At 34.2% G+C, this 14,093-nt stretch overlaps 1 protein-coding gene across 1 annotated transcript in view; it reads right to left on the reverse strand.

Moving 5' to 3' along the window:
- Nucleotides 1-14,093, reverse strand: part of CSMD1 (CUB and Sushi multiple domains 1) — a 1,203,943-nt gene that overhangs the window by 217,589 nt on the left and 972,261 nt on the right. The window contains exons 26-27 of the mRNA XM_013299736.3: nucleotides 10,975-11,177; nucleotides 1,475-1,666 (exon numbers count right to left, since the gene is read on the reverse strand). Coding sequence (XP_013155190.2) covers nucleotides 1,475-1,666; nucleotides 10,975-11,177 — 395 coding nt within the window. The remainder of the gene's footprint in view (nucleotides 1-1,474; nucleotides 1,667-10,974; nucleotides 11,178-14,093) is intronic.

Consider the following 14,093-nt stretch of genomic DNA (forward strand, 5'->3'; position numbering starts at 1 on the left):
TACTGTTATTAAATACAAATATTTTTTCATTTATAAGTCTGCATACTAAAATAAGGACTTTATGAAATTTTTTGAAATTACATGTAATGGCTTTACAGAACCCTTAAGGTTTCTAATATTGTCATGTCTACAGAAAAGATTACTTCAATCTGCTTTCCCCTTCAAAGTCACCTTGAGTATATGGAAGAATAACAATATGTATATACTTTTTGCCCAAAGACACTCTCTCTTTCTTTCATTCTTTTTTTCCTTCTTTTTTTTTGTTTGTTTGTTTTTTGTTGGGTTTTTTTAGTAGTATGGAGGGATTGTAATTGGTATTCATAGAAAGAGTATGAATGCTCTAGACCTTTTTTAGTTTTTTATTTAAATATTTTAAATTTGTGAATAATATTAGTATGTTTAGTAAACATTTTGATACTGCTATTTATATGTTACACACAAGGTATCCAGAAGACAATGTTCCGATAATATACTGCTCCAATCCTGCTAGGTGATACGGAGTGAAAGACACTATCCTGCATTATCCTGTACACTTCTCCGTATTTTTGAGATATCTGTAAACACTTTAGAGACTGCAGCTGTTTGTGGATTTGCCATTTTGGAAAACATCTTTCCAAAATGGCTTGTAGAACAAAAAAGCATTATGTTTATTTTAGTGCTATTAAAACATACTGTATCTGGTTTTTAGCATCACTAGTATGTCTTAATTATAAATCAATAGGCAGCAAAATCATAAAGATTTAAAAAATCACTACTATGGATAATTTATCATAGATGTTGATTAACTCTAATCTTAGAACTACACCGATGACCTTAAAATACATGTCAGCAAGACTTCTAAGCCTGTAATTATTAGCCTACCAACCAGAACCTCAGAGAAACCTTTATGCTATATAGAACTATGGAACCAAGAATCAAAAATTGTTTCAAAGATAGATCTCCCACCCTCTCCTCATGTTATGGAAACAGATCTCATTTCTTTCAAGAGCACTGTCACTTGGAGCCCCTTCTCTGCATCTGTGTTTCTCAACAAGCATCCTGCTTCAGCAAAAATATCTTTAGTTTCCTAGGGATTGCACAGGATGGTTATTGAATCTGTAAGACAATTCAGATTTATTTTTTTTAATAAATAATGGATTGCAGTTTATGTAAATAAATCACTACATTGAAGACCATTCTGATGAGGCCATTTCAAAAAGATTTTTTTAAATTCAAATCACCTCTACCATTTAAAAATTCTATTAGACTTTGTGAATTTTGAACTTGTATGAAGTTTAAAGAATAGAATAGAGTGAGCAACTGACATCCAAAACTAGTGTTAATTTTAAGAATGAGGCTGGCAGTAACCATAAGTGTGAAATTACCAGGTTCTGTGAAGAGCATCATTTCAGCATAAGCATCATACACCCACCAGTTAAACAAGAAATCTGATCTGTATTAATCTTAAAAAGAGACTAACATTTCATCTTATTACCTATGCACGTAGGAGGATCAGGTTGCCAGAAAAATCGGTTATTCAGTTGCACACATGTAATTTTAGCCTGTCCTTGAAGTTGATACCCAGGGTCACACTGAAAGGTGGTAGTGTCTCCGGGCTCTCTGCTGTCTCCGTATCTAGTGCCATTCTGTGGTGTCCCGGGATCATTACAGGTCGATGCTATAGAAGCTGTAAGGGAATGACAAAATAAAAGCTTTAAGGTGTAGATACTAAAAATCCATAATTAAAAGCACAATATTTTTACATTAGCATTCCAACCAGAGGCACTATTATTAACTCATCAGTTAATATAGGAAGGCATTTTGCTGCATTATTTTTATGAGAATTTGCCCACTGAGATGATGTTGGCTTCCTGCCAGTTTCCTTAGCATAAAATATGGTCTAAGATGAAAAAACCACAATTCTGTCTTTCTTCACTCTGCCTTTTTTTTTTTTTTTTTTTTTTTTTTTTTGCCAGTTAATGCATCAAAAGAGCTAATAACTCCTTTCCTCACTTCAATGTTCTGGTTATAAAACCAAATTTCTTTATGCACTTTGATGCTTTTTGTGCAATAGGGTAAGTATTATAATATAAATAACATTGTTTTATAGTCTGAATATCCTGCAGCATGCAAATGCTATGTCTACCCAACTGGCTGAATCAAATAGCAGTTCTACGTAGCCCTGAAGTTCCCATTTCAGGGGCAAGCAAAACTTTTCTAAGACTACACTCAAACTGACTCTAAGCAAAATATCTCACCTATATTCAGTCTCTTGAGTTTGGATATGTGTTTTGCTTTGTAAAAAAAAAAAAAAGAAAAAAAAAGAAAAGCAATATTAAACTGAGCAGAACAAGCAGTATGGTATGACTTAATGGATAGACAAATCTACATCCACTATGGATTTCTGGAAGACGCCAGTCTCTTCTATGGGCTTCAGGTATTCAGTATCCTGAGTTGCAGTAAACACTACAGTCTTCCCAAGGAAAGAAGGTCCCATCTCTGGAGACTACTGTCCCTAAATCACTGAATTGTACTCTGTTTCTTACCAGTCCAGGCTGCTCCACCCAGATGTATTTTCCGGAGAACCTACCACAATTGTGAGCAAAAGCCAAAGTATGAAGTCACAAACCCAGTGTCACAATCACCATTAATGGATATTGATGTGTATCTGCAAGTCCCTCTACCACTTTCACCATCTTTATTCAACCGAGTTTAATCTTCTTCATTCCAGGCCAAAGGCTTTTTTAAAAAAACTGTTACACTACACTCTTCTGCTCATCTCTGGTACTGCAAGGGATAATCCTCAGAAAGTGTGAAACACCATTTTTGTCTTTTATTCTAATATGGACTATGTATACTTTCTCATGTGCTCACACATCAGACAACTGATTAATTCTTCAACTTACTTATAACCACCTTAACTGTATCTGATGCCCCTTCAAGGTGTACATTTGATATGATCAGACCAATGGGAAGCATTCAGAGAAAAGCTGATGTAATTTATTGAAAGCATATACGCCATTGTTAAAACTGTTTTTTATCACTTTGTTGGCTGACGAGCTAGTTATTATTACTTACCATATTGTGCTGTGCCATTCTCCAACACTTTCTGAGAAAGCAGTGACTAAGTCTTTCTGTATTTTAAGCAGTATGCAGCACTTCAAGTGCTTGGGGTTTATGATAGCATTACCAATTACAGGCCAAAAAAGTCTAAGAACATAAAATACTATTTCCTTATGCTTGATAATCACTTTCTATTGTTTTAAATAGAGGTGCACAGTTTCTTCCATACCTCCTATAAATGATGTGCGTTAGTGATAGCAGTCCATCCTCACCGCTCTGTTTTTTGGGGGTGGTGTTTTTTTGGGGGTGGTGGTTTTTTTTTTCATTTTTTCTATTTTAATCCCAGGAAACATTAATATTTCATTAAAATTATTTCATTAGCTCATTTCAAATAGTACAACCCAAAGGTTTTCATAAGACAAAATAGCTCCATCACTACCACCACTATATGACTTTTGTGACCATAATGTGGAGGTAGTCCATTTTCTGCATTAATAACTGCATCTAGTCCTTCCATCCACACCAAAAGAGTACACGACCGTAAGAAACAGCCAAAGCACCTAAAAATTTCCAAAATTGAAACAGTTAACAAGTTGTTCAATTGCAAAACTTTTTTTTTTTCTGTGTTGTAAATCTTAAGGAGACAGAAAGGTTGAAAAAAGACTGAGCAAAATGAGAAACAAACATCTTAGATTGGTAAAATGGTTTTATGCACATTCTAGCAAATGGGTGATTGCTTAGACAAATCACAGAAAGTGTAAAACATGTCTGTATAAGTATTCATGAATTAACACACTACAAACACATGAAGATTTCATTACTAATAATTTTTAACCTTGTTTCCATTCCAAAGTACTATCAACCTTTGGATGGTTCCTGTATCTAAATGAAGTAAAATGCATGGTGGTTTTTAGCAAAGGTGGACTTTTCAACCAGAATTTCTAAGTATCAATACAAGAATTAAAGCAATGGCTGTCACTGCTAATGAACACTGTGTAAGCGCTCCCCAGGCACAACTCTGACAATTTACCTGACATCCCATATTACTGCAGTTTACTAAATGTATACTTGGCCACAGGGCAGGAAAGCATGGTCATGACCTCAAAGAAGTTATTTCTTATTTGACAGACAATAATAGCTGTAAAAAATGGATCACTATAATGCATATCTGTTAAAGAATCATAATTCTTTCAAGTAAATGAGCACAAGCCTATCTCTGTCATTAATTAGTACCTTTTTCCAACAATTCTCTGAATATCTAAATTTTCTCCTTAAAAGGTTATGCCGTATAATACCTCAGCAAACTACATGTTTTTCCCATTTTGACTGCATCACGTTTGCACCAGTTACAAAGGACTGATGCCTTTTAATATTCATTTCACTGTTAATCTCCATATCTTATATATAAAGTTCTAAATTCTAAAAACAATCGCAGATGTTTAATAAGCACCAAAATGTTCTTTACACTTTTGTTCTTGCAGCCTCAGAGGTTATTTTATGTATTTGAAACGAACAACCTTTTTATCATGCCAACTACACTTGATCCTAATTAAACAAAACACCAGACATTTAATCACTGATGTGTCATCTAGTAAAGTGAACATTTACAGACACTGTCAACTTTTCAACTTGTCTCCCTTCCAAGTTGTTTCACTTCTCAAGATTCCCAAGAGGTTCTGTAACTGCATGAAAATTACAAGTCTTCTATTGCTTCATTTGGTATTGTGCAAATATCTAAAGGGTACAGCGGTTATATGTTTTAAATAATATAGACATTAAAAAGCACTAGTTCTTCTGTCATCACTCTTTTATAACAGGCTCTTTTCTTCTCATCCCCCAATAATATATAGACGTGCCATTAATATCTAGCTTACGTACCTAGGAGAAAGGCCACGTTCATGCTGTGATATAACATTGCCATATGAAATTCAGAAAAAACCCACCTGATTAAATCAGAAACTTATACACAAATAAAACGCATATGCTGTAAAGCAGGGAAAGCAGTAAGAACATTTTAGACTCAAGGATGCTAAATCAAACCAAATTCTATAGTTAGACATTTTAGAAATGACTGAGAAAAATTAGATGCCTAAAACGGCATAGCAAAAAGACGAGATTTGAATTCCATTAGGCTGGAGAACTAAATCGCTGCTTCTCAGCTTTTGTACATATGTTCTAAGCAGGAAGCTACATGATACTCAGTGGGTTATAGAGTGACACTATACAGATTTCCCATCTCTTACTGTCTCATCTGCTCAGAGTGGAAAAAGCTTCTATCTACACAAAAGATGAAACTAGAGGTAGGTGCCGGAAGAATGGGTAGCTGGGAAAACCACAGTTTGCTAGGGAGTTTTCAGACCTCCATATGTTGGCAGCCACTGTGTTAAGCCTCTCTATTTTTAATTTAATAATCTTCCAGAATCCCATTTTAGATCATAATTTGGATTTGATCCCCAAATTACATTTTAAACGTTGATTTAAAACTTCAATGAAAATGAACAGGAGACTGGTTTTGAGAGGATGACACTGTACATTTGTGTGTCTGTAGTCTTGTGAGCAATATGTTAGATTTATGCCTAATTTATCTTTCACCTGAAGGAGACTTTATCAGTTTGCTTAGCATGTAATCTATTATAGCTCAAGAAAAAAAACTTGTCACCTTCATCAATATAATTTTCACTATGTCTATAGTAAACAATCATGTAAACCATTTGCTGTAGTGTTATGCAGCAGATACTCTATTTTATTCAATTCCACCCACATGGTTATAAAATGGTAAAGACTTTTCAGAAGCTAGGCTTGTAAATTGCAATCAGTGCATAAGCTTCCCCTGTTTAGTGCATTACGCTTGCATAATAGGTTTGAGAATTATTTTGGCATATCAAAACTGAGACATTGTATGTAGGTTTTTCAGTGATTTCAGAGTAAGAAACATTTCCAAATGTGAAATAACAGTGTTCGCTCTCTAAAAAGTATCTCATGTAATATATGTAAATGTACAGACTAAAAACTGTGCAAAATAGCATCAATCACCTATTTAAATGTCTTGTATTGTCCAAGAAAGTAAAGAAAACCCCAAATGTTAATGCAGCCTCTTTCATTAAGTCTGAAGTACAAAACCTCACAAGCTTAGAGACAGCCATCAAGGTAACCTGCTTAGTTCCACAGGAACCAAATGAAGAACCCTACCCACTATGAAGCTGAGGATATCTTGCCCAGGCTATGGTGATGGATAGGAATGCTACGACACAGCTTCATGAAACTGTTATTGTGAGCATGCAATGCAACATTTATAGCATCAAAGAAAGCAAGTGACAAGGCTGAACTGTGAAATGATAAGGTTACAGACTTTATAAGGGAATCCTGTGCTGTGTGGTGTCCTTTATTTTAACTAGGGATGTCTTAATGGATTTAATTTTCTTTGAACTGAAAAACTAGTTAATTAGTAAGACAGATATGTGGTTATGCATGTGCAAATTTCTTTTAAAATATATTTTTGTGCTAACTCCCTTTTATTGATAATTTAATTATGAATCAAACTGCAACAGTTGCATGATGAATCCTAACAAAGAAGATTCTGTCATGGAAATACTTATAGTACTTCAATATAGTAACTCAGGCCATTAGGCAAGTGACTAAAACATATCCCAGCAATAAAAGAACAATTTACAAGACAACAGTACTCTAACAGCTCAAGATAGGTGACATCGTTACTATAAGAACTGCTGTAAGGAAACAAATGATCAAATACAATTACAAAACTGGACAGAAGCAGGCATCACTGCTTAAACAGATTTGCCAGATTAAACTCAGTGTCATTAGGAGCTATCAAACACAGAACTGCTGATGCTTAAGCTCTTATCAATGGAAGGAAAGTATCAACAGATATGTCAACATCAGACAAAATAATTTCCAAATAACTGTTCTAATAAAATGGTCAGTATAAGTTGTTTATTTTTATTACCATAATTGATGACTTGTGTTGTTAAGATAAACATTTAGTCAGGTATCTTTAATTATCATTGCTTAGATCTGCATTTACTTCGAAAGCAAATTTAAAAAATATTGGGAGAGCAAGCAAACAACAGAAAAAACAAAATTGGACTAAACCAACTACACAAATGCCTTCATTTTGTATCTTTGCTTTTAATAAAATGAGTGCCTGAAGTTCTAACAAGATAGAAATGTTACAAAGAAATTGAGAAAAAACCCTCTTTACTACTTTATTAACATTTTGCCAGTTGCTTTGTATTAGCAAAAAAAAACCCCAAAACCCAAACAAAACCTTTCTGCTCACATAAAAGCAGAGATAGGTAAATTGTTAATTGAAGTGCATGCTTACATAATACTATGACTAAGAGAAATTAACAATGCCATAGAACCAGATGCTGGCATAGAAAATGATCATAGATGGGTCTGACTTTAGAAAAGGCAGACATTTCAAAAAATTTCTTTTCCATTATAAGAGGAGTGCAAATAAATCTTTGATGTATTATAGCCTTGAGGAGCCGAATCTACGAAACCAGTTGAAGAACTATGAATTCACCATTCGGTTTAAGAAAAGGATACAATTCTCTTAAGTTACAACATCTGAGAATTTAGTTCAAGAAAAAAGGCTAGGAGCTACTACTGGGTATTGTCAAAATAAGGCTAAGTCTGTAAGAATTATAAGATAACTAGCAACTGCCAGTGCTGTTCCTATCATCTGTCACTTCTATTGGTTTTGTTAAGTATCAAGTAAAAAATTCTATGATGAGATACAAAAAAGCTCTCAATAAAATACACTTCAGGTTAATAAAAGCAATGCATCATCCACTAGCATGGATCCAAATGCTTTCAGAATCTAGAGTAGCTGAGGAATAAATATTCAGGGCAAGACTGATCTGCTTCAACATAGGTGGATAGTCTCATTCAAAATGCTCTATAGTATCCAAGGTATCTGCACAGGACTGAAAGATATGACCAAGGACTTATGGGTGTGTGACCTTCTGGAATGGCAGATGGAGACTAGCCAGGATACCTTATGGCATCTCAAAGGAAACTAGACACCTCTGAAAAGACAGGTAAGATTAACTTTACCTGCTCTTAGATGCCCAGAAGTTTGAAATTTAGTGTACGTTAATATATCTAGACCTATAGCTGATAAAAACAAAAAGGCAACTTCAGAGGGAAATCTATCCTACGTACCTTAAACACAACAGAATTAAGCTAGGTTAGAAAATGTTTTTTTTTTATTATTAACTTAGGCGGAAAGTTTTTGCTGTCAGTAACTTTGTTTCTTTGGAATAAAAAAGCCAAATACCAAATTTGCCTACACCCTTCTTGTGTCCACTTTTTTGGACTGTGACCAGAAAGAGTTGGTTGACATTCCTGGCTTGTATTACATAGTTTAAATGTATTTAACCCCCAGAGTAAAGGTCAATTTTGTACAGTGAACTCCATTTTTTGTCCTTTTATGCATGATTAAATGGTAATTAAGTTTTAATGAAAAGCATTAGACTGATTACAATTAACATAATTACTCTTGTCAGTTCATGTCCTCATGTTCTACATGCTGAGCTGAGTGGGCAAGACAAGGCACCTTTAATAGCGTTGAAACATTTTGTAAGCTTCAGCCACTTGCGTTTTCCCATTAAAAATACCACTAATTACATTTACAATCAACAGCAAGTAATTTGTAGGTGATATTTTCTGATCTGCCTCATACTATCCTTTCACAGCTCCTCCTTTTTAGGCAGATTCAGTAAAGACATTCTAGAGTGCATATAAAGTATATAAAGTAATCAGCGCATTCACAGCACAGTGAAACAAATTCTCCAGCTGAAGGTTAGCACTTTAATGCTTTGTTGTTAAGCTGCTCATTTGACCTGATACTCTGAGAGGTATATCCTTTGTGTGATCCCGTAAGTAGATGTTCATTGACATAAACACTCATCCCAGTTGCATAATCCAATACAGAAGTTGCATGTGGAAGAGGTCCAGGTTACTGAAGACTTTCCAGTCCTCTGCTATTCTGCACCTGAAGGTTATTTCTTGGATCGTAATTAATATTTAAATAAAATGCACTCATTAACAAATGCAACACCTGAAAATCCTTCAGGTGACACAAAGACACCAAACCTGACCAGTTACCTTCATAGAACTTGTAATAAAACACAGACGTCTTCTGCAATTACCAGAAAAAAGTTTAAGCAACTCAAAACTCTTTTATTCATTGAGTTACAAACTACTACAGCAGTGAAATTTCAATATTCTGTCCAGTTTTGCTATAAACTGGTCTACAGTTTGACCACAAGATGAATACTAAAGCATGCAAATATCCTGACTTAGCCACAGATTAATTAGCTTAAATCCTTTACAGATCAGGGCCACGGTGGTTGCCCGTTACCTCAAGGAGACTAAATAAACTAAGCTCTGATTTTTAGTTCAAATAATTTAACATTTACTTTAGCATATTCCTTGAATAATATTTTTTTCTAACAATTAAAAAAATAATAAAACGCTCCACTTTTCAAGCAGGGTGAATTAAACTTTAGTATCATCTTCCCTTTACTTGCTCTGAGGCATTCAGTTCTGCACCACTAATTCCAATTAATTCCAGTAAGACATACTCTGCAATTACCAGCATGATCACTGAATGCATCCATCAGATATACTAACATGAAAAAATCAGTTCTTCAACCTTAAAGCATTAAATGGTCTCCTATTTACTATAAGTATTGCTGAAGGTCAAAGAATGTGTTGACAAATAACTGCTGAATTATTTCCCTCCTTCCAAAATTGGTGCATAAACTTATAAATATTTTCATATAATACAACATAAAATTGTGTTTGCTAACCCTAACAGAGTAAAAAAACCCCTTCATTTCCACAAATGTACAATTTAACTTTTTTCAAAGAACATGAAAAGCAGTATATTATATAGTACACAGGTTAGGTATTTTAGAAACATTTGTTCTGCTCTTTTTCTTTAATTAATTTTATATAATTTTAACTAGTTATCTTAGGGGTATGAAATACCCTGAGGTTTGGGGGGTACAGCATTTAGAAAAATCAAGCAAAATTAAGTAAATAGGTAAATGTAAAATGTATTATTAGAGACCAGGAACCCCCAAACTCTATTGCCTCATGCAAATAATGACTGAAATCTTATTAGTGCCCTTTACTTCTGAATGACAGCACCTGCAGAAAAGGTTTTCAATAATACTCCTACTTTCCAACATTTTATTAATTCATAAATTTCCTATGTTCCTAAGCAGAAATACACTTACATACATCATATATATATATATGGATGCAACAACTGAGTCAGACAATGATATGGTCTCCCTGCAGACCTGCCCTCAGCTTTTAACATAGAAAAACTCCACATAATCAGTTTTACGATATTGATCACCTGTACAATATCAATCACAGCTCCTTGTATATGGAGGAGCTTTCACTTTAAACCTGTTAATTTCATTAGTCTAATTTTATTCTTCAGTTTCACCATGTACACCAACAGTGGTTAAGGTCACAAAAATGATGCATCAAGTAACCAACACTGTAAGAAAAAAACACCTAAACAACATAAACTATAAACACAAAATAATATACTATTAGTTAGCACTGGGGGGAACATTTAAAACTATCAGTGCAGAAGAAAACATGTATGTACAATCCCATTTTGACTTGTTAAATAATGTTAATTAGATAATAGGCATGTGGTTGCTGTACAAAACATGGAATAAGAAAAACATTCAAAGCAAATCCAAAAACTCTCCCTAGTTGTAGCTGTTTCCATAAATATATAAAATGATTAAAACAATATAGTATATATTTTTTTTTTTAAGACTGAGGAAGTTTTAAGATGAGAAACAGTTAATGTGTATAAGAATAATGTATATAAAGTATATATAATTATTGTATTTGAGATGAAAAATATTTACATACTTGAAAACTGAATGGAGAAGCCTGATTTGCTGATGAAGAAATCACTGTCAAATTGTAATGTTAATGAGTTGAAAGTGCTGTGAATATCCTCGGGAAGGGCTGAGCCACTCCATTCTTTCAGAAGTATGCTGCTTTCAATAGGCCCATCCCATACCTTCAAGATGTCATGAGCGACCTCAGTGTCAAAAACAATAAAATGAAGACTGCAAAAAGAAAGTGAAAGCATTGTACATTACTCATTAAACACAATTACACAAAATCCAAGCACTCATTCCCAAACTGTATTTAGGTTTGAGATGCCTTTTAGGACTTAATTAGGGCTGGTGGTCCTGCAGAGTTAGCCATTTTTCCTGCTGGATGAGCTGATCTTGTAAAAGAGATGGATTCTGTTCTATAAATGCCTGAATTACAGAAAGCATCATTACAGGGCATACAGTACTCATTCCATCTATAAATTCACTTGTTTTTATGAGAGGTATTTTAAGAGATATAATTTCATCAAAGATTTCCTCTCTTTATTCAAATGTGGATACCAAGAACACTGATTGGCTTGACTACATGATACCGAAAAAAAGCATTGGCTACTGGGCAGTAGCATACATAGCACAGGAAATTCCATCAGTATGACATTTTCTTTCCTATACAAAACCAGAAAATGTATTGTCCTATCTCTGCATTATGCCAAATTAATAAAATATGCAATTGTATTAGAATAATCTGTATTTATCTCTAGGTGAAGTACTAGATTTAGAAAGTGGTTCAAGAACACTACGTTATTAGTCAAAATAAATGTATTGACTTCAAGTTCTGATCATTTACATTTTTAACATTGAAGAAATCTAATAGGTAAATATCAAAGCTTCTTTTTTTTGTTTCCAATAGTTGTGTGTTGATACTCCATTACTTTTGTCATTAATTGGAAATCATTAATTTAAAAATTGTCATTTAAATGTAAATGATGCATTGAAGTCATCTATGATGGAGTGAATTATTTAGCTTAGTGAAACAGGATTACTAATAAAAATAGGAAAAAAACCTCCCAGTGAAACACTTGCCATTTGCTTATATTGTTTTGCTTGTTTAATTTATAAAGTAATAGTTTTCATTGAATTGATCAGTTAAAACTATGGTCTGCATAAGCTGAATAATGAAACAGTTTATTATTTGCTAATTTTTTGCTAAAAAAAAATATAATATTCTGAGGTAGCACATTTACTGGAAATCACATAATTCTATCCTGTCACTGGAGTATAAAAGTAGTCTCTGTGGCATATCATTAAACAAATTGGTATCAAGAAATTATTTTCAAATTACAGAAATTAAGATTATCTATTTTGATTAGAAGTTAAATGTGTTTTTTTACATTCTTGCTTTCACAGCAACTTCCTGTTTGGAGCAGAATAACTAGCTTGAATACTGAACAGAATTTGCCATTTCAAAGTTTTTGAATCTGTGTGTTACTACAACAAAACTGAGCTGAAAGTCTCTTTAAATATTAGTATTCCTTCCACTTGAGTAATTTAGCTGTAGGTCAACAGCAAAGTGTGACAGTCTTTCTTGTCAGTAAATCAAATTGGTGAGGAAAAACTGTTTTAAAAGTTCTTCTAGTATTACTAATTTCCTCTTGCCTGAGTTCTTGGATCCTTCTATCATCTTTCCATAAATCATTATAGAAATATAAGCTCTAGATTCCATCATTCAGTTCTTGGCATATACCTTTATTCCATGCATTATTCACGAGCTTTGTTTCCCTCATTTTCTGTATTCTCCTAATTTCTTCCCTTTTCTGTTATGCTGCCTACTCTATGTGGAAAGATTTTCTAGTCCTTATCTATTAAGCATTCTCTGAGTCCTGAATGCACTTCTTATTAAATTCTCATAATTTTTCACAAATTTGATTATCTTCAACTTCTTCTGAGATGTTGCCGATCTTATTATTCAAATGATTATGGGGGGAAAAGTCTGATATTTATATAATTCAAAATGTTATATATGTTAATAATGATATGATGGAAAAGAGCAGGAATGGAAAATGAAAACAATTCAGAGTTGTATATAAAGCTTTATAGCACTAATCCTCTCTGCTGCTGATAATTGCCAAATCCTAATCGATCAAAGCATTGATGACAAAAAGACAGTTTCTAGTAGCTACACAACAAGGTCCAAGATGTCTGATATCTGAGGGCTCCTGGCAGAGTCAGGAGCTTTATGGCTGCTTGAGGTAATGTATTTAAGAAATAGTGTTGAATAATTATGTTTGATTTCAAGCAAATTATTAGATTGAATTTGCAGTAGGATATAAAAGAATGGCATTACAATGACTCAAGGGAAGAATTTTGATACCACAGTTGACAGCTGTGTTGAGTTTGGCTGAGAGGGAGTGAACTTTCCCAGAGCAGTTCTCACAGTGCTGTGCTTTGTATCAGTAGCTAGGAAGGTGTCGATAACACACCACTGTTTTGGGTAGTGCTGAGCTGTGCTCACACAGCACCAAGGCCTTCTCTTTAACTTTCCCTCCTCACCAGTGGGCTGGGGGTGGGCAAGATCTTGGGAGGGGACATAGCCGGGACAACTGACCCAAACTGACCAAAGGGATAAAACAAAAACTAAAAGAAAGGAAGAGGAAGGGGGGTATTCATTATTCCAACATTTGTCTTTCAGAGCAACCACTTCACACATTGAAATCCTGCTTCTTGGGAAGTGGCTGGATATGGTGTGCTTATGGGAAGCAGATAATCTTTTTTTTTTTTTTTTTTTCTTTGCTTCCACACACGGCCTTTTCTTTTTCTTTATTAAACTGCTTTTATCTTGGTTCATGAAGTTTTTTCCATCTTATTTTCTTCCCATCCCATCCTGCTGAGGAGGGGAGTGACAGAGCAGCTTGATGGGCACCCAGCATCCAGCCAAGGTCAATCTATCACAGTCTCTTTTAGCACCCGATGTGGAGCCTGAGACAATAGCAGTTATATATTAAGTGTGCTATAGCTATAGTAGATATTAAGTGGCAAGCTCCCATGAAGTCACAGGGTTTGTTGCTTTTTTTTGCTGATCTTGGGAACATGTCAATAAAGATAATGGCTTTGTGCTTCACCCTGGCATTGATGGTCTTACTGTGCTGG

Source organism: Falco peregrinus, chromosome 7 (assembly GCF_023634155.1).
Source record: "Falco peregrinus isolate bFalPer1 chromosome 7, bFalPer1.pri, whole genome shotgun sequence".
In the NCBI taxonomy this organism is placed as follows: domain Eukaryota; kingdom Metazoa; phylum Chordata; class Aves; order Falconiformes; family Falconidae; genus Falco; species Falco peregrinus.